The following is a 21849-nucleotide window of genomic DNA, read 5'->3' on the forward strand; positions in this document are numbered from 1 at the left end:
TTTTTTGTTAATTTTTTAAAAAGTAAATGTACTATGTATAATTTAAATAATGTATTTTTTTAAAATTTTATTAGACTGTTTCAATGGTCGAGCGGTCTGAGGCATATGCCCCGTTATTAGAAAGTCGTGAGTTCGATCCCGAACAATCTATGACGTTTCGCGATTTGACTATTTCTTTAACTTCATCACTTCTTCAAACTACGTCACATTGCAAAAGCAAACCATCCTCAAAGCAAATTATGACCATTGAAAATTTTTTATTAATATTTTTTTCATTTTCTCGATATGTATCGAAATTCAGCTGTTGCGCTCGTCAAATGTCCTAAAAATGCGTCCTTCAACTGATTAACTGGTTAATCAAATTTTTTGCAAATCATTTTGGGAACTCGAAATAACTCGAAATATCCCGAAATATCCCGAAACACAAATAATTCTCGTAATGAGAAAATGAAAATTTGGGAAAAATGAGTTTCGGTTGTTACGAGAATCATTACGAGAAACTCGAAACCGTTCTCGTAATGATTCTCGTAACAACCGGGAATTTCCCGTAACGTAACCGAAATGTTACGAGAAATTAGTTGATTTTTCGAAATCGCTCTCGTAACTGATCGAAACCTCTCGTATCGTAACGTAACAATTTTCTCGATTGATTTTTCCCGAAACGTTTCGAGAATCCCTAGCTTACTTAATATAGTCTGTGACAATTAAGTAATAAATATGTTTTGTTTGTATTGCCCCAAATTTTCTCTTATTGAATTAAATAAAAATTGGTTTGTTAGCAAAACAACTTTATCAAAAACAGCTAATATTATATCGAAAACATAATTAGTTACTAGTATTTTAATGATTTTTAAAGAAAAACAGCTAATATTATATCGAAAACATAATTAGTTACTAGTATTTTAATGATTTTTAAAGAAAAACAAAATTGAGAGTTGAACAAGATATTTATTCAATTATACAATATAGAAATAATTAAAAACTTTTATTGCCCTGCAGATAAAAATTTTAACTTACAGCAATTTGTAATTAAAAACATGGCAAAAAATTTGTTGCACACAAACGCAGAAATATTAATTCAATGTCCTTGGAATTAAAACCTTGGAATTGTGATTGAGAAATTTTGTACCTAGGAGGAGTTTTTAAAATCCATGCCGATTTCTTTGAACTTCAAATTGGAATTTTTCATCGTGTCGATTCATTTTCATCAGCCGCACCCAATGATATATGTTAACTACGTGTCTAACTTCACAAAAAGTCCGTTAGAAAAAGTGAAGCAAGTTTTCTAAGCCTTTAATGCCAATAGCCGTTTTATTTAAACTGACAATATTTCATTTTTGCTTTTAATTATAATCGAGTCATTTCAGGCTGGCAAAAATTTTAGGCTAGCAAAAAATTTACTTCACTGAGGAAGCACGAGTTAGATATCTAGTAAATATATATCATTAGCCGTACCTTATGGAAAACAGAACCATAATAGCACCAATAGGAAGTCTAGTATCTAAAATAGAAGTTTTTGTACTAATTTTTGAGCAGCTGGTAATTTGTCAGCAGAATATATCGTTTGCTTGTTTCTTATATCTTGCTTGCTTTGCAATTGAACTACACTTTCAGTTTAACGATGATGACAAATGGTTTACGCAATATGGGTACCAAGTTGCACTGATCCCGCTCAGACTCCACAATATTTAACAAGCAAATGTTTATAAAAAATAGTATACTTTTTATTATGAGATGATAAAAATAATATCACGCTAACCTAATTTTATCAGAGTTGTAATCATACTCTAATTTTATCAGAGTTGTAATCATACTCTAAACCTTATCTAAGACCCTTCTCATAACATTATTGGAAAAATGAGTAATATATTTAATTAGTTTTTACAATAAAAATAGAAGTAAGCTTCAACGGTCTCTAGTTAAAACCAAAAAACAACTTTGACATTTTGAGATTTAGCATTACAATATAGGGGAATGAAAATATAAGAAAGCCAGGTAGACCCGGACGGCTGATAAACCCGGCCACTTAACGTACAGTTAAAACTTAAGAAATTATTCAATCTTAAGTACCACAAAAACGTTCGTTAAATAAAGTTTTGATGCAAAATATCTGTCCCAATGCTCCAAAACAAGTTGACTTCGTTCTGTTTATAACACTCAATTGTCTTCTTAGAGTAATCAATCAATGCTAGATCAGGCCAGAAAAGTTTAGAAATGTTTTGGATCTTGATAAAAGACAGCAATCTCTCTTTCCGACACACCTTGATGTAGATATCCGCTTTCAAAGTCTGCAAGAGTGACTAAAGTTATTTAAGCTTACTAACCCAAAAACATTCCTTCTATAAAGTTGTGGCATATGCAAATTATCTGTCTCAATACACCCGAGCAATCAATTGGGAGTGCGAAATCAATATTTAATTTACTTTTTATTACTGTATCTAATTTTTATGTATACTTTTAAGTGTTTTTTATTTTTTGATGAAATCTAAATTACAATTATTATAACTTTAAAAATTTATGCCATTTTTTAAATGTTTTTACTTAACAGCTATTTGTAAATTAGGTATGATCGGGTGGTACTGCAAAACATGTTTGGGAAGTACGTCCGGACAACTTTTCGCATTAACAAAATTTTGCACGATTTTTTTCTAAATGACTTTCTACTTTTCTTGTATTAAGTTTGATAAGGTACAAGGTGTATTAGATTAATATGCATTGTAAAACATAATGAAGTTAGATTATTTACGATGCGATTTTTTTGCTAAATCTTTTCGTTTTGATCCTTGTTGTATAAGAGTGAAACATCCATATTCATTTGATAAAATTTGTAAAAAGTCTTGTAAAAATTTTTCCGTAATTTGTTCATTCAGAAAAACTGTTCTGTAATTTTTTCATTCAGAAAAATTGTCAGAAGTACACTTCATAGTAGGATTAAAGTTTTCATTCTGAAACTATGTTATGCTCCAAATTAAGTTATCCCCCAAATCAGGTCATTTTGAAAATTCATTCAATATTAAGTCTGAAGACAAACTCGTAGAACATGCAAAAGATTTAGATATGGTATGAAATTTTGAAGCTTTTGCATGACTTAAAGGAAAATATTTGAACTCTATTCTGAATTTTTGTCAGTTTGTCTTGAAAAGACTGTCAATCAAATCTTCATCGAGATATAAAGTTACGGTAACTCATGCATTTTGACTTTTTCTGTGAGAAGTAAAATTGCTGAGTAGGATAGGGTAAAAAAGTGGTAGCAAATGACCTATCAATTTAGATGGCATTTAGAGATTACTTGCATCCAGCAGATGCATTTTACAGTCTGAACTAAGAGATCTGTAAAGATATGCGAGGCTTATAAAGCATATTACGACACGTCACCAGTCGGGAAAAAATTTGAAAATAGATTATCGGTTCGACGAGTAAAAAAAAGATTGCAAGTGAAGAATTTTTTAATGGGTTTAAATACCGACCACTCGAATTTCGTTTTAAGAATACCGCAATCTACAAGCGTTTTGAGAGCGGTTGGATTTAACAAACTTCAAGTGGATTTTATCTTTGATATGTAACTGATTATGGATTGGCATGTATCACATAAAGAGTTATCGGTTATTAAATATACTAGAATCGATTGCTTTCTGTCCTCCCCACACTACCCACAAATTACAACCACTAGGCAGATTTTTTATGAAAACTTTCAAGGCCCTATTTTAGTGAAGCATTCACAGACATACCCATTAATTCATAAAATTTTTTTTCACAACATAAATGTCACAAATTTCTCTGCACAATTTTCTTGTATTTAATATTTGCAAGTAAAGCACTTATTCCTTCTTTCATCAAAGTTTTCTCCACACATAATACTTTCAGTTTTGTTTTCAGATATTTCAAAGAAACAGGTATTTTACCTGTTTTTTCAATTTAGTTTTATATTTCGTCTTTTATTTTGATTTATTTAATTGAGAAACCGGCTTCACATTTTTAAGAATGAGTTGCTTAGTATATGAAGAGTAGGTGAGGATTTCACTCCTTCGAGTTTTTCTTGATCTTATATAAATTCTGTTTTGAAAAACATTTGGGATAGGAGATTAAACATGCAAAACATCCGTTTTTGCAGATTTGGTATCTGAATTTGGAAATTAAAGATATTTTAGATTCGCTGTCGTGTCGGACGCTTTTGTCAAAGAGGTTGTTAGGAGTTGTAGAGTGGTACAAGCAAGAGAGATGACTGTTGATGGCTCATTTATTGCTGATGATTTAAATTCCACTGGAATGTCTGTTATCATTGTAAACAATCAAGGTCAGAAAATTTTTTCGATCTTATGGAACTATACCGGTGCATTTAAACCCACTTTTGGCTATTTCCAATCGTGGAGCTTTTGTAAATGTTTTGGACATTATACAAGGAATTTAGCAGATACATTCAACATTTGGTTGTTTTTGATTTATTGATGGATAAAAAAAATGTTGCTCATACTTTGAGTAAAAAATTTTTCAATTTATTTTGAATTAGTAAATGACTAATATCTATAATTATAAGTGACGACGATTTATAAATACTCATTTCATTCCCTGTCAAATAGGATGCCTAATAATAAGTCCGATCCCATATTGAATGCAACCTCGTTAAGCAGAGTACAGAGTGGGTTTTTTTTGAAATAAAATAAAAAAAGATTAAGAACTGACAAAAAAAGCAACATAAAAACAGTTCAAGTGACATCAAAATGTAATTTTATTTATGAAAAAATTTTAATGCAATTTATTAGTGCTTTCAATAACACTTGACCAAAAATTTTAAGAAAAGAATCAAATTGTTGCTGTGGTGGATTTTACTTTAAAGGGTAAGTACTTTTCAATTTCTTTAATTATTTAATTCAAAAAAGAAAGAATGTATGTTAGAATATCTTTTTGAAAAAACTATGATAAAGTTGTATCCATTTTTTATTATTGTAAAGCAAAAATTCTTAACTGTACAGTGGTATATGATTCATCACCACATCAATCCGCAGTTTATTCTAACTTAATTTTTTCAGATTTTGTGTACACTATTTCAAAAGTAGAATCATTTGAAGAATGGCAGAAGTGTAAGCAAAAAGAAAGAAAGGCAGAAATATAAGCAAGAAAGAAATTCTCATTGGTTGGATTTTATTTGGCAATATTGTTTTACTGATGTAACCTGACATTCAGAGAGGTCTTTGGAGTTAAAAATCCTTATAGCTTGTTAGGTCGATTCTTATAAACAAAAGTGAAAGTGGTCATTAAGAGTAGAACATCAAATATTTTCATCTTATTATAGTCAATGCATACGTCGAAAAGGTTATTACCCTTCAGAGGAGCATACTTCTATTACAGAAACACGAGTCAAAATTAACCTTCTAAGCACACTGAATAATATATAATAAATAACTACTGAACATTTAATTCAGTAGTTTTGATCAGTATGCTTTGAAGAGGAATGAAATTCCTAAAAATTTTCCCTTCCTTATGTCATTCATGTTAATTAACAGACTTCAATGTTACTTGTAAACAGAACGAACTCTGATGTTTCGATGCTCACAACCTTACATTCTCAATGATAAATGATGAAAAAGTGTTCTTTGTGTTGCAACTCTCAAAATGAGGAACGGTGATTTAAAAGACTTACTTGTTAAAAAAGAACATTATAGTTTGGCTTCTCTATTTTACATATGTTGATTCATTTTTTTATTGGGGTGTTTGTATTGTTTATTGCAGCAAACACAACATTGCAAATCTACATTTTCTCTTCTATCAAAAACTGTATTGAAGTAATTAGAGAATGCTCTAATTGAAATTGATGTTTGCAAAGCAAATTCAATTAGAACAACTTTAAAGTTTTGATAATTCTCAAGTTTTTAGCAATGTCAAGCAACTCTTAGTTTAAGGACCAATTTTTAAAAGTTTAAGTTAAAATTAATTTTCTCCTACTTAATCATTGTCAAACTAATTGTAATGTTGTAATATTAACAACCAGTTTTTTGTAAATGAATCACTTTTTTGTGGATTTTTGTGGTTTTGTGAACTTTTAACAGGCTTTACAGAATTATAAAAATGAACAGTTAATCCAAATGCATCAAAATATCAAAAATTAATGAACCGAATGAAATTATATTACTATATTTATAAATTATGATACAAAAATAATATATACCATTATATATATATATATATATATATATATATATATATATATATATATATATATATATATATATATATATATATATATATATATATATATATATATATGGTATTTATATGTAATAATTCATACCTTTAAAAATTTAAGTTGAAATTTAAAAAATTCATAAAAATAAATCTAATACTTACAAAGTATGCTAATTTGTGTTTAATAAACTAAACTCTAGTGCAGTCAAAATATTTCAATTCAATGTTTATATTAAATGTTTATATTTTAAACTTTAAAACAGACTTTTCACACTGTTAGAGTTGTGGTGGTTATAAGACTCTTCTATATCAAGCAAGTATCCCCACATCTCAACACTTAATTTGCAAATAAATTTTGAAGGCAGTTCTTCATACTTCCGAATCTTTCGATATTGTCCTTGTTTCCACCTGTTCAAAACATTACTTCTACTTAAATTTTTTTTAAATATTTCTTTCCATGTTAACTTATTAACTAAATCATTAGCTATATCTTCTTTTTTAAATATTGAACAGCGACACTTCCATAAATAATCATTCTCCATGATAGATTTTCTCCATTGTTTTGAAACTTGTAGGGCAGAAAATAGATCCTTAACTGTTAAAAACAACATGACCTTTTCAAATACCTCTCTTGGAAATAAAATTAGCGGATCCATGCTTAATTACTTTAATGCATATGCAATATTTTGACTTACAAATGAATAAACGCTCATTATTTCCAAAAAGTAGGCTAAACATTTGATAAAAACGTTAAGCCAATTTTTTTATGATTGAGTGACAAATTTAAAGAGACTGTTTATAAAATGAGCTCTATTGATTGGTTTTAAAATGGTGGTTATTGGTCACACGCATTTTAATAAAATTCATGAGTTTCCAACTGAACTCAGCTTTCATTGATTTACCTTGTAAGCATGGTATGTTAAATTTAAAATGGTGCCTTTGGCTGTGAAGTCTACACGGGGCTAAATAAATTGATTAAATATAGAAACATGCCTCCAAAAAACAGTGGAGCTAGTAAGAAAACTGTGGAAAAAGTAAAGCAAAAGATTGTAGAGGTATTAAAATTATTTGAATTGTAAATTAAGTTAAGGTTAAGTCATTTCTCCCTCCGGACTTATCTAAATGCTAAATTAGAACTTTTTAACTCATATAGACATGATTTAAAGTTCCTTTTCTTGGAATTAAATATCTCATGTATGTGCATGTGTGTGTGTGAAATCTTTATATAAAGTGTAACATTTAAAATTATTCTAAAATTGTATTTTAATGTTATTTGTGCTGGAAATATTTTCTTTGATAATTATTCAGGGGAGACAGTTGTCTCAAATGATTTATAACTGTGTAAAATCAAAGCACCAATCAATATATAAAATATAATTGAGTATTTTCAAAGGCAAATGGCTTATTTAAAAAAAAGAACAGTAGCACTTCAAGTGGCTAAAATTCTGTACAATACAATGCCACCTGTTCAATGTGGATGGCATATTGCAGGTAGTACATTTTATATTGTTTGAACATTACTAACAATTGTAGTACTTGGCACAATAAGTCTTGGTCTACCAACTGCTCTTTTATGTGATAAACTATTTAAAAGAAGGAGAGTTCTGAATATTATACAGTAAAAAATGACTATATTCTGGTATATATATACAGTAAACTCCTGGTTATTCAAACCTCCTAAGGGAATAAGAATTTCCTTTGAATAAAAGAAATTTCGAAAAACTAAAAATCCTTTTTAAAGTAACCTATTTCAAGTTACTATCAAATTTTAACAGAAGTAGTGAGTAAAAAATAAGAAGACCTTTAGAATAAGAAATTACTTAAGTCTTTTCCTTGTTAAATATTAAATTCTTTACAATTCACAGGGAAGGAAAAATGCTTTAAATAAGCAGGAAATCCAAAGTGTGTGTGTGTATTAAAAGTGGGAATTCTGTATCAAATAAATTTTTATATTATGGATTTTTTTATTTTTTAAGTTTCTGTTATAAAATTACAATGTATGGTTTATGCTCCACTGCAAATTTCTTTATTTTAAATATTTTTGTGTTTTTTTTTTTTTGGTTTTTTTTGTAAACTTTCAACCTGCCTGAAAATCCAAACTTTGTTAATGTTTTTGTGTTGTAGTGTTTATTCGTATCACATTAAACTTTTAAGTTTCAATTCACGGTGCTAATAATAACAGAATAATTTTAAAAGTTAAGCATGATTTTTTATTTCTAACTAAATTAAAGAAATATTTTAAAATAAAAACAAGAGTTTTTACTATTTTTTACAAAATTATGTACTGTTGGCTGAGTTACCTACTTGCCAAAAAACAGCTCCACTAAGTTTATTACTATAAAAGTTGTTTTTATTTTTACTTTTAACTTTAACAAATATTTGAAATCCCAAAATTTCTTCTCTGTAAATACTTTTTAGATAAATATAAATTCCTTTCCTCTTAGGATAAAACTTTTGGTTTAAAAAACAAAAAGGGTAAGAAGCAACAAGAGTACATTAAGCATGTTGCAAAGCAAGTATGTATATTTTTTGTATATATTATTATTATTCCTAAAAATATCTACTTTTAATAATTTGAATATTTAGGCACATCAGTTTTTTTGTAATTGCTGGTTTTCTTTATATTACTGTTCTTTTACATAGATTTATGTCAGCAAAGTTTTGTCATATGATTGATAAAAAGGAACTTGCAAATACTCAGTTTTATTTAGGCTTTTGCTTTTCATTACTAAGACTCAATATGTATTAAGTTAGCATGTGGCTTTAAAAAAAAACAGTAATATATATTATGTAGTTAACAGCTTGATATATTACTGTTTGTTTTTATTTATATCTTTTTCTTTTTAGGTTACTGGTGACAAGGTATTGTTATTGTTTTAATTTCTTTCTTTTTTTTTTTTTTATATTTAGGAGTAAAAAATTTAATTATATTAGATAATAAACTCTTTTTTTTTCCATTAGTTTTATTTCTTTGTGTTTTGTATATTGAATTTTATTTCTAATATTTACAAATGTAATATATTATTTGGTTAAGTTTAGTAGCCTAATATATATAAACTAATATATATATATATATATATATATATATATATATGTATATATATATATATGTATATGTATATATATATGTATATATATATATATGTATGTATGTATGTATGTATGTATGTATGTATGTATGTATGTATGTATGTATGTATGTATGTATGTATGTATGTATGTATGTATATGTATGTATATATATATATTTGTAGAAAGCTGAAAGGAGTGGTGAACAAGCAAACAAAGTGAGTCCTTTTTTTATTTTCTCTAGTAAATTTTCAAAGGCTTTTTTCTTTGTAGCATTGTACTGATTTTTTTTAACAATTTTTTTTCAGTTGACCAAAAAGGAAATTGAGAAGAAAAAGCTTGATGAATTAAATGAACTTTTTAAGCCTGTCCAAGAAGCTCAAAAAGTTGCATTTGGTAAATACAATTTTTTTTTTTTCTTCTTTCTGAAAATTTAAACAAAGAATTAAAGAGCAAAAATATTATATTTGATTTAATTGTCTAGGTGTTGATCCTAAATCAGTAGTATGTATGTACTTTAAGCAAGGTACATGCCAAAAGGGAAACAAATGTAAGTTCTCTCATGATCTTACCTTGGAGAGGAGATCAGAAAAAAGAAGTTTGTACGAAGATACAAGAGTAGAGGATGAACAGCAAGGTATAAAGCATTTATTAACAATTATCTAACTAAACTTTTCAAATTTTTTTATTAAACTAATGTAAGTAACCCTCTCCATTCATCTACTTTAGTTCTCTAAATAGGTTTGATGTCATATAGTAAATGACAGATGCTGTGATTAAAATGATGACAGATGCTGTCTTTATTTTGATTGATAGTGTGGAGCTCATTTTTAAATTTTTAAGGCACGATGAATGACTGGGATCAAAAAACATTGGAAGATGTTGTGACAAAAAAGCATGGTGGTTCAAATGCAATTAAAACAGAAATTGTAAGTGATTTTTTATCTGGATTAATTTCACTATTAAAGTTACTTCTTTAATGCAAATAAAAATGTTGAGTAGCTGGTCTTTTTCTAAAGGTATGTAAATACTTTTTGGAAGCAATTGACAAAAATCAATATGGGTGGTTTTGGAACTGCCCAAATGGTGATAAATGTATATATCGGCATGCGCTTCCTCCTGGTTTTATTCTAAACAAAGATAAGAAAACTGAGGAAGATGAAAAAAATAAGATATCTTTGGAAGAGCTTATTGAAAATGAGGTACAATTGTTTAATTTGATTTCTTAAAAATGCTTATTATCTTTGAGAAAAGATTACTTTCCAGATTTGATGTTTAAGTGGAACAATCATGTAAAAAAGAATAAAGTTTTATTTATTGCTTTCTCATAGAGAAATGCACTGACTGGTAACTTAACACCTGTAACTTATGAAACTTTCATGGCTTGGAAAAAGAAGAGGGTAAATTTTCTTTACTACTGCTATTGTTTTTTCTCTTTTTTTCCATTTGTAAATTGTTTAGCATAAAAACTAATTTTAAATAATATCTTGTTTTTTGTATGAAAATTTTGCTTATTGCTGGATTTATGTCAATCAAATGTTTATAATAATCTAAATATATATGGTTTACAAAAATAACTATTTTCTAGGTTTTCTTTACTAATGCTAATGCTTTTTCTCTTTTCTTCCATTTGTAAATTGTTTAGCATAAAAACTAATTTCAAATAGTTTCTTGTTTGTTGTATAAAAATTTTGCTCATTGCTGGATTTATGTCTATCCAATGTTTATAATAATCTAAATATATATGGTTTTTAAAAATAACTGTTTTCTAGATAGCTGATAAAAAAGACAAATATGAAACTGATTTGAAAAAGAAAAAAGAAGAATTTAAATCAGGAAAAGGAATAATGAAAGTAATTTTTTTTTTTTTTTTTTTATATAACCTTTTTCTTTGTTTTCTTTTTGTTTATCTTTTACATTTTTACCGAAAACAGGTCAGTGGCAAAGAAGTTTTCATGTTTAAACCTGAATTGGCTGATGCTGATGATGAGGAAGCAGATGATAATATATACCAACGAGAGCAAGTATGTTGACTGTTTGATTAAAGTTAAAGAATTATATAATTTTTAAAATTATATTTTTTTAAAAATAATTTTTTAATTTTTTAGGCTACTGAATAATTTTTTAAAAAAATTGTTTTTCTTAACTATGCGGAGTTTTTTTTCACTTTTTCTGTCCTTTTGCAAAATTGTTTTATATGTGAGGTAGCATTTACTTATTTTTGTTGCCTATCCCTCAGTTTGAGGGGTGTGTGGGTGGTTATTTTTTTTGTGAATCAATTTGATGTGTATCAGAAAGTGTAACTTATCTAATGGTATTTTTGTACGGATATTGTAACTCAAAATCTTTTAACACCTTAGGTTCTTAATGCCAATAAATACAGTACGTCAACACACACCACTATTTATACTTACTGGTCTTTCTTGTCTTATATAATGTTGTTTACAATTAACAATACACAATCAAGTTCTATTCAAAAACCTGTTTAAGCAAGGGTCTAAAAAGCATCTTTTAAACTCTTGCTTAAAATGTCTACCTAAGTTCAAATCATTCCTGAAATTGAAAATTTCTTAACAATATTTTATATCTAACTAAAAATAGTTCTTTTTCTTAAAATTTTTATCAAAACTCTTCTTCTCTTATTCCCTTGAAATTCTCATTTGAAACTCTTTTTCTTCTCTAACTCTAGCCCTAAACCAATGTTCATTTTGTGTTTTGACTTCAACATTTGAGCAGGTTTTTTCCAGTTTTTTAGGTTTTAGGTCAAAATTACTTGTTGATATATTTTAACTCCTTTTAGGATCCACTTGAAGAAAATGTGAAAGTCCAAGATATTGACCTTGAATCATTTGCTGAATCAGTAAAGTCCAACATTGATGATTCTATAGTTACTCGTGTATCGACCCTCTCTGTCAAAGATCGTGAGACTGTGGGTCAGCCTTCAACCACAAATAATGCGGTAAAATACATTGGCTTCATTAATTGCTCAATTTTTTTCATTTTATTAGGCGTATAAATGTTTTCAAATACTTCTGTTAATGCTATCTAAAATTTATATACAAATAAAAAACAGTCCGAACCTCAACATGAAATCTTTTAGAGGATCTAGAAAAATAAAAAAAGTTTTAAATTGGTTTATTATTCAGATTTTTTGTTTTTTTTATTTTTTTAATTAAAAACTTCTTAAGGTCGGGACTGCCGAACATAACAATCATGACCTTGACTACCATTCATCCGCCGATCCGTTAACGTCCAATGATGTGGTGGTAGATGGAATTCCTGTCGACGAAAGTTTATTCGAAGATCTAGACGATTTAGATATAGAAGACGATGATGATGGTGGCGATGTAGAATAGAATGAATTCCTAAGCTCTGTTATTTTGTGTGCGCGTATGTTTTCTATGAATATCAAATAAATATAAAAATTCACGATTTTTTTACTTTTTTTTATATGAATATTTTCATGAAATTTTCCTCCTGGTAATTTAATTTAACTCCTGGTAACTAAACAAAAGGAATAGTAACGAAAGTGTTAAAATGGAAGGAGAGGATTTTTTTATTTATGGAAGCAAGATGAGGATAAGTAGAATAAAGTCTTCCAAATTTTTCTAAAGATCAAAGCGTGTGATATGTATTTTCAATTTCAATATTCAAAATATTTTAAATGGTAAATTTAAAAAGAAAAATAACATGTTACTTTGTAACAAAACAGTAGGACATAGGTCTTGTTTTTGGGTTTCATTTATGAATCTAGAAAAATAATTGTAAAATAAATAGATACGAAGCACTCATACCTTCTTAATGTTACGAACATTTTCTCAAGATGTAATACTGTCTCACAGTGGCGGAGCTAATAGTTAAGACTAGTAGGTAAGGTAGGATAGAATAAACCCCAATCTCGGCTTTTTACTTAAAACAAAGTTAAAATGTTTTCATTAATAAAGGACATTTTTGCATGAAGTTTTTATGTTTTCAAATTATTCAATCCCCTTCCCTGAGCTTCTGTTACAGTTTAGCAGAAGCGGATACAAAAGAAGTGTAAAGTATGCAGAGCTTCCGGAATATTCTTCTGAAAACAGAAGCGGGCGTCCGCTATATTTTTAATAAACAACCTAGGAAATAAACAATAAAGCTACAATTAGGTCTTTATGAACAAATGGGTTGGTACATGTTATCATAAGAAGACTTCATTAGAACTTAATGTATGCAAGTTGTTACTGTAACTTATAAAGACTAATCATGTTGCATTACAAAAGTTGGAAGCTTACGAATTATAAACTGTAATTCGTTTGTATTATGTTTGAGGATACACATATATATCATCCTAGAATGGTTACTGTAAAAATATACGATTTGACTTGTTGGAACCCTTTGAAATCATTCCTAAATTTGACTGAAGAACAGCGTCTTTGGTCAGATCTCTTACTTCATCTACAAAGGAAGGAATTTTTTTTTTCTTTTCTGCAAGACTTTTTTCTTAATATTTCTAAAGTCAATCTTATTGTGTCTATCTACTGTCGGCCGAGTAGATTTTATATCAGTATTATCATTTTATTAATCCTCGTGTAATAGTAATGTTAATTTATTATTCCTGGTTGTTGACGTCATTTAGAGGGTTAGGGAGGAGATTTTCTTAGGTTATCTTCAATAAGAAATTTGTTTCTTTAGAATTATTGATTTAATTACTTATATCAAAGAGTTTGTTATTAATTATCATTCTCAAAATATTTTTATCATAAAACTTATTTCAAGAAGAATCAGGATCAACATACCGCAGACTGATAATTGGCGCCGTATTATTTTAAGAAAGTTACGTTGTTAAGTGATATTATTGCTGTATAGTTGCACTGTGATAAGAAAAAAAATATTTGTTTTAAAACCATCATCATTGAGTTAAAGATTATCTTATTGTATACCAATCTAAGTACAGGCCAACGGTATTTATTAACTAGATGTCTAACTTCACAAAAATTCCGTATGAAAAAGTGAAGCAAGTTTTTAAAGTAGCCGCTTTATTTAAACTGACAATACTTCATTTTTGTTTTGCTTTTATTTATAATTATGTCATTTCAGGCTGGCAAAACAAACCTGGCTGGCAAAAAATTTGCTTCACTGCGGAAGCGCGAGTAAGATATCAAGTTTGTATATCATTGATACAGGCGCGCTCCTAGTTTTTTTATGACAGGAAGGGGAGGGAGGCCGGTTAAAGAGGGTTAAGTATTGCTTTTTAGGCCACAAACGCATTTATGATATAAAGAAGACAAGATAACTAAAGTCGCAACTAGAGAGACGATGAGGAAAAGGAATTAAAGAACGGGGGAGTTCTTCCTATGTTTCTCTACTTTATCAATTTTCTATATTTAAGGTCTATTGCCAAAGTCTTATTGCACTCAAATATTTTAAGTCAAAATTAAGAAAAAAGATCCAAGTTCAAGAAAACAATTTCAAGTTAAGAAAATTTCAGATTAAGATAGCATTAAAGGTTTTTTTTTTTTATATAATTTTGTTACATTTTTTTTTTCTTTTTTAAGTTCCAAAAAAAAACAATGAAGAAAATTTTAATTTAAAAAAATGTTTTTCTAATCTTAAGCCCAAGAATTCAAAATGAATTATTTATTATAAGATTTTTAAAAACATTTAAGAAAGCTTTTTATGATGTTTGCACAGATAATAAAGATTGAGTTCAGTAATTTTAGAGATTAAGTTAAAGAAGTTTATTAACAAAAAGAAAAAAAAAATGTTTGTCTTTGTTCAAGCAAAACTATGTCATACTATACAAACTCTGTTTTATATTTGTTCTTATTCTTGGTTTCTGCCAGTTTTACTTGATCCATTTTTGATAAATTGTGAGTAATTTTTTATTTTTATATTTAAGCAGTCAGTTGATACAGGTAAAATTAACTCATATTATCTTATTCAGAATTTGATTTGGTTAAATTGATCAATCTGAACCCCTTACACATGGACACACACATGCACACATATATTCATTATTTATTGTATTTTACATATATTAACAACATATACTAACAAAAGTAACAATAAATTTTAATAGATTTTTAGTATATACATTTAAATTGAGAAAGAATTTATAAGCAAATGTAAAAAATATTTAAATTAGATGGTTGCAGAATTTTTATTAAAAAAAAAATTATAAATAGTTTGAAAGTCATTATTAGTTAAAGTTGTTTTGTTATATTTGTCTTATCAAAAGTTAATTTATCAAAGATTAAATGATTATGTAATCTTTTCTGTCACAGGGTATGTTTTCCCTATATTATTTCTCTCTTTATTTTTCAACTAATTACTGAAGTTATTTACATATAAGATGTGTATATTATGTATATTATAGCATATGTGATATGTATTTTTTGCTTTAAACAAATCTTTAAGAAAAAAATTTTTTTTAACAAGGTTTTATAAATCACTAAGAAATACCATTAAACTCTGGATTAATAGCATTCATGAAAAATTTAAATCTGTTTATCCTCACCTGCTTAGGGTTTAATCCTGAGCAGGCAGGCAAGGATAAATAGATTTAAATTTTATTGTGGATAAAATCATTATTCTCATAACAGTTTATGAAACAAGATAATTGTTGCATAAACATGTAAAAAGTTTTAAATATAAAACTACTTTGGGTAAACTTTTTAATTGGCTGTTATGTTTATTTTATGGGGATGGCACACAACCTCTCCCTTTTCTTTATACCACTGCTTTGGATGATGCTATTTTACAGGCTTTTCAAGTTTTCAAATTTGTTGTTGTGAAGTTTTTGATACTTATTCAAAAGTCCCTAGTTTCTTTTGTGCAGTCATTGCGCTATCAATCACTTATTGATAACTTTAAGCACATCCAGAATTTCTTAGTATTACTCTCTCAATATATCTTGATTTTCTCCTGGTTTAAGCTTATTTATTATTATTATATATGAATTGACATTTACTTACATTTTTTTAATGTGATAATGCACCCACTTTTTTAGGATGAAATAATAATTGCAAAGTAATATATAATAGTTAAAAAGCAATAGGAAAAAAAGGTAGTGGTTTCCCACAAATGTTTTAGTAAAACATCAAGATTGCTTTGTTGTTAAAAACTTTTCCCTAAAAACTAATCAAACATTAAAAAATCTTAAACATTTCAACATTAATAGTAGTAGACATATTATTCTGTATAGCACTAGATTAGTTATTACCTTATGGCAAACTAGTAGCAAATGCCTTTAAGAAAAATTGGGCTCAACTTTGAAACAAAGTTTGCTCCTATCTGAAAAGTATCACGAGGAAATGAATCTCCTTTCAAGCTGTAGATAATTGCACATTTTTTTTCAAAACTCGTATTGTAAATGAACATAGGACTGTAAAATCCTCACTCAGGACTAAGCATAAGTCCAAAGTTTATTTTTTACAATACCTGCAGATATCAATACCTGCAATACCTTAGAGTTGAAAAACAATTGAAAAAATAGTTGATTTAAAATTGTAAATCTATCACAAGCTTACTCATGAAAAAATATGATAAAATCTGAATTCTTTTTCTCCATCTCACCAAAAAGGTAAAGTGTAAAAAACATTCATAAAAAAAGAATTTTTTTTGCCTCTGTTTTTGAAAAAATCGATCATTAAGGAGTTAATGTCATTTACTTAATCTTGTTTCATTTCACTATTTATATTACATCATCTTAATGTTTGCATTTGATTTTTATTCTTGAAATTACACATCACATTACTTACAAATTTTTTCATGGTTTTATATAATTTTACATACTTTCATTTGAGTTTATAAATTCAGTTTTTGTTAAAGGTTTATTTACTTAAAACTGTTTGTTCAACTCTCTCTGTGTTCAATGCTTTCATTTGTAGACCCACATAACACTTATGTCAAACATTTCATTTTTTGTTTAGGTGATGATTGTTATGTAGCAAAACTAATTGGATGTGAAACTGAAATCAAGCTACACACAAATGTTGACCTATCTCTTTTATATTCTTACACTGATTTTACACTTGGTAGTGATCTAGCCCATGATCTTACACGCGTTCAAAGAATCCGTGTTGAAGTTAAAATTCAGGATGACCCCTCAGAGGAGAACTGCAGTAGAAAAATAAATACTTTGTTCAAATACCATGAATGCAATTTACCTAATTTTCTTCCAATTTTACCAATATTCAAAATGCTTGATTCGTATGCAGCTCATATACCAACTCAAGTTTCGTGCCAAGGTTTGTTGATGTTTACTTTAAATAGTTTTTTATTTTCTTGCTTTTTTTTCTTGTCTCTTTTTTTTTATTCATCTTAAAAATAGTTAAGTAATATTATTTAAGAGTTTTAAATTTCTTTTCTTGAAATTGGTGCTGCATGACTTTTAAAACACTTTGGTAGGTGATATCAACTATATTTTCACTGGAGCCAGTGCAGTTAGATTTCCTGTGAAACATTTGTTTCTTGATTGGAGCTTAGAGTATACAATCTTATCATGGTTGCATGTTAAGCCACATGTTTCTCATCAGTACATATTATCATGGTCAGGTGGTGAAACTTCTGCATTTAATAACATGGGCTTCTATGTTACCAGGTAGCAGATTTAAGTTTACAAAAAATAATGTATGTAAAATTCTATTAAAAAAAAAAATAGTTCAAAATTTTTAAGTTAGGAGAAAGATGTTGCTTAACACTGACTGGTCAAATTTATAATGATGTTTTAGGTATTTAGATGAAAAGCATGCAGTATTTAGTTTTTATCAAATGCATCAATCATCTGGTGGGAAGAATTGCTTGGTTCAAAATAAATGGAAACTGTTAGAAGTGTCACGCTGGCATTACTTATCTTTATCATATGCTAACTGTTTCGTTGAGGTTATAAAAAGATTTATTTCAAATTAAAACAAAACATCGATCTTCAGTTTTTTTTAGTTTCATTTTACTTTCCAGATTTATTACCACAGTCTAAATTGGTTTGAGGAATTATTACTGTTTTAGTATCTTATAGTGTTTATTAGTTTCTATTCATTTGGTATGTTTATGTAGGGAAATATTTTTAATGCACAATATTTTTCTTTTATGCATGATTTTATCTGTCTTTGAGACAATTATTGGCTTTTAAACAAAAAAAATTATTTTATTTAGCTGGCAATTGATGGTCTAGTTCTGAAACCATATACCGAAGTTACTGACTATCATTTACCAGAAAAGCATATTCAACCAAAGTTTGTTATTGGAGCCCTTTGGGTAGGCAGTGTTGAAAAGTATAAAAACTTCCTCTATGGAGAACTTAGTGGATTGGTAATGATACCAGGAGAGTATGCACATCTTCAGGTTGATTTTATTTGATGAAAAAAATTTAACTTTACTTCTTGTTTTTGATGAATTGTTTGTAAAGTCAAATTTTTTATTTAATTTCTAACTTTTTTAGCTTTTATTATTGTTCACTTTATTTATGTTCCATTAGCATTTAAAATGTCTGTTGCAACTAAAAGAAGGAATTTTCTCTCCTATCTCACATGCATTTAAAGAATCTAAAGTTTGGGTTATTGAGGCAAACCTGACTCAGCAGTCTGTAGAAATACTTTTGAACAATATTAAATATTATAACTTTGACTTTCATACCAATTATCAACTAAAAAGTGTTGATATTGAAATTCAAAATCTAAAAAACGGTTTGACAGTTTACACTCATCAGTGTATCAAAGTTGAACGCAAAAGTGAAAAACTTGAAATAAATGGAAATTGTCACTCTCAACAGCGTATTAGTTCTAATGGTATTGTTTTATGTGAAGAAATTCACATAATAAGCAACAGATGTGATCAGGGGGGTATTATAGACACTTTAGTTATTGCTGCTGATAAATCATTGCCTAATATTAAAATCCCTGTTCATTTGTTGCAAAAGTACCGTTTATTATCTACTCAAATTAATCATGGTATCCAGATACAAGGTATTGCCCCAGTAAAGCATTACAATCATATTCTCTCTATGGCACGTTATCTCCCTACTAACGTTTCTGAAGATGCCAATCTAAGAATTTCGGTAGTAATACATTTTGTTTTCTGTTTTTATTTGTGGTTTTATAATCGCATAATATATACGAGTATTAACAATATAATAACTAACACTGGTTTTACACAGACAATAGTTATTATGATGTGTTATAAAATACAATGTGTTATGAATTATGCAGTTACAGAAAGGTGTTGAAGGTTTTTTGTTAACAATTCATTTAGTAGACACTTGTTTTTGGTTTGATATTAATTACTTGTTTATTGAAACTAATTTTGTAATAACTTAAAATTCATTTTGGTAAAATGTTTGTTGAAATATTTATTGAAATATTCTTTTTAATGTAGATTTTTGCATCCTCAAACGCAAACCTGATAAAATCAAATAAATTTACTTTAAATGTCCGCACTAATGCAAGTAAAATGACAGCAGTGATAACAGTAGACGTAGGTTACGGTTCAGTGCATCAAATCTATGATAAATTACCTGGTCATAGTCGGCAGTATTTCAGCTTTTTTTGGTTTTTGTTGGTTTCACTAACAGGAGCGTTAGTTTTCATTATTAGTGTGTCCTTGTGGAAGGGCAAAAGGTAAAGTAATATTTTTATCATGTTTTATAACCTTCAAGGTTGGAGTTTTTTAGCCAAGCATTAAAAATGATCTACATTGGTTTTCCTCTACTTGCTGATATTTACTTTTCTCTCTTGTTCCTAGGCTTTTAAGAAAAGATATGTTTGGAAAAATAAACGAAACGAGTTCAAATTTTTTTACTAAAAATGAGCTGCATCTTTATGTACATCCTTCAGAGCGTATTTCCACTACGAAGGAGTGTTTTGAAGATGATTTTCTAAGGCACCGGCTCAACTGCAACTCATACAGTGAAGATTCTGACTCGAGCGAGTATTGTGACGACAACGACAGCATACGTCAGTTGGAATGGGAAAGCTTGGAAAATTCTATTGAAGATATTTTATTTGAGAGTAATTTAAATTTAGAAAAAAATTTCTTTAAAGATAAAAATAGCATAGTAAATAGAAAACCGTTAGCTGAAGAGAACTTTTATTAAATTGTTTTTCAGATAGGATGTTTACGGAATAAGTTTTCTTGCAATGGATGCCATTGTAATGAGAAAATAAATCATTTTAGCTCACATTTTCATTGGGAGGTCTTCCCATTTTTATTGAAAAGTTTTATTATAAATTAGAATTTATTGCAACTTTGGTTAACTTATATATGGTTTTTATTTATTAATTGTGTATTTATAAGATTTTTGTATTTTTTTAAATCGTTCTTTTGTTTATATTTATAACATTTTTGTATTTTGTTAACAAAAATTAAAAAAGTTCGGCAACATGTTGTTATTGATGTGTTCTGAAATCTTGTGGGATTAATTGATAACTTAGGCGCACCAATTTTTTTTCTTCTCAAAACAATAAGATAGATAATAAAAGCGGCGTTGAAAAACGCAACTTATTGAAAACAAATAATCTTTGTGTGTCTTTCAACGTTGATTTTAAATCTTAAGTCAGTTTTTAGCTAGATATTCTAGTTTTTATAGAACTTGCAACATCAGTTTACTGAAATAATGTTTTTTAATTGCTCTTTCTGTGTTTCATACAGTTCTTATGAAAAACAGCTAAGTGAATTATTTGTTCTTCAGCTAATTGCCTTACAGACAGCCACGTCTGCTCTGCCCAGGCAAGACCCAGTAGACCTTAACCCCAGACTTTGCCTCACTTTCAGGAAGTAAACGAACACTTTTTGTCCGAACTTATAGGTGGGCGAGCTCAAAGTTTGCTTCCACGTCAAGCAAGTTGTTCTGAAACTCATATTCTCGTTTCTGATCTGGTATCAGTAAGAAAAAAAGCAAAAGATTCCGTATACCAAGATGCCTCTGCCATCAGACCAATTTCAAATTATGAGGCGACCACTGTTCCAATTTGAAGAGGTTTTTTTGCTCAGAAGATATTATCGTAAACATTTAAATGCGGCACTTTCTTATCGTAAACATTTAAATGCGGCACTTTCCAAGATAAAGGTATTAGCTTCTAAAATGAACACTTAGTGGCTAAACACCAAGAAGCACTTAAATTAAACTAGAAGCACTTCTTTAACAGTTATGCAAAAGTTTCATTTTTTCAGAACAAGAGGCCTTTGTTTTTTCAGAAGACATAGACCAATCAAAATTCTCCTGGATTATATATATACTGTCATGTTTGTATAATCCAAGAGAATGTTGATTGGTCAGCCAAACTCATAAATACAAATTTTTTCATAATGGCATTATCCTATTTGTCTATTGAAAAACATTAGTAAAATGCATAAGTTTTGGAGAAATCAAACATAAAGTTGCAAAATAAATACAGATTTGATTTCAGCACAAAATATTTAAGAAGTAGAACTAAAATCAGCTCTTTTATGTTCTGCTCAAAATGTAATCGTTGTGTTGTTGTATTAAGTTAAACTTTAAGTGGAACAATTTTGCAACGTTTTTGCAATTTTAAGTCTCTTAATTTGATTTGAACTTAGCATAATTTATTTTTTAACATAAAAGTTTTTTTTTTTGTGCTACCATGATATCTACATATATATATATATATA

General features: G+C 28.2%; 3 protein-coding genes across 5 annotated transcripts; 2 read left to right on the forward strand and 1 right to left on the reverse strand.

The window, feature by feature from the left end:
- Positions 1-6434: 6434 nt before the first annotated feature.
- On the reverse strand, positions 6435-6836 carry LOC149884305 (F-box only protein 48-like). The gene has a single exon (XM_090098736.1). The coding sequence runs from the start codon at positions 6834-6836 to the stop codon at positions 6435-6437; it is 402 nt and encodes a 133-aa protein (XP_089954862.1).
- Positions 6837-7064: 228 nt separating this feature from the next.
- LOC145185270 (zinc finger CCCH domain-containing protein 15-like) lies at positions 7065-12681 on the forward strand. The gene is made up of 13 exons (XM_090097770.1): positions 7065-7235; positions 8625-8696; positions 9028-9042; positions 9435-9467; positions 9558-9645; positions 9734-9886; positions 10093-10178; positions 10269-10451; positions 10581-10649; positions 11022-11102; positions 11184-11273; positions 12050-12208; positions 12438-12681. Exons 1-13 carry the CDS (start codon positions 7170-7172, stop codon positions 12603-12605), a joined length of 1263 nt encoding a protein of 420 aa, XP_089953896.1. The 5' UTR covers positions 7065-7169; the 3' UTR covers positions 12606-12681.
- A 1721-nt stretch (positions 12682-14402) lies between these two features.
- On the forward strand, positions 14403-20599 carry LOC145185759 (uncharacterized). 3 transcript variants are annotated; one of them, XM_090098514.1, is made up of 8 exons: positions 14403-14731; positions 17157-17474; positions 17635-17827; positions 17958-18108; positions 18379-18567; positions 18701-19279; positions 19597-19838; positions 19963-20599. In XM_090098514.1, exons 2-8 carry the CDS (start codon positions 17426-17428, stop codon positions 20312-20314), a joined length of 1755 nt encoding a protein of 584 aa, XP_089954640.1. In that variant the 5' UTR covers positions 14403-14731; positions 17157-17425; the 3' UTR covers positions 20315-20599. The 3 variants fall into 3 exon arrangements, with proteins under 3 accessions (XP_089954640.1, XP_089954637.1, XP_089954639.1); XM_090098511.1 differs by lacking the exon at positions 14403-14731 and adding an exon at positions 14847-15095; XM_090098513.1 differs by lacking the exon at positions 14403-14731 and adding an exon at positions 15628-16291.
- Positions 20600-21849: the final 1250 nt, after the last annotated feature.

This window comes from Hydra viridissima, unplaced genomic scaffold (assembly GCF_058129835.1).
Source record: "Hydra viridissima isolate aposymbiotic clone 2 unplaced genomic scaffold, HvirCarnegie_v1 scaffold_9, whole genome shotgun sequence".
Classification (NCBI taxonomy): domain Eukaryota; kingdom Metazoa; phylum Cnidaria; class Hydrozoa; order Anthoathecata; family Hydridae; genus Hydra; species Hydra viridissima.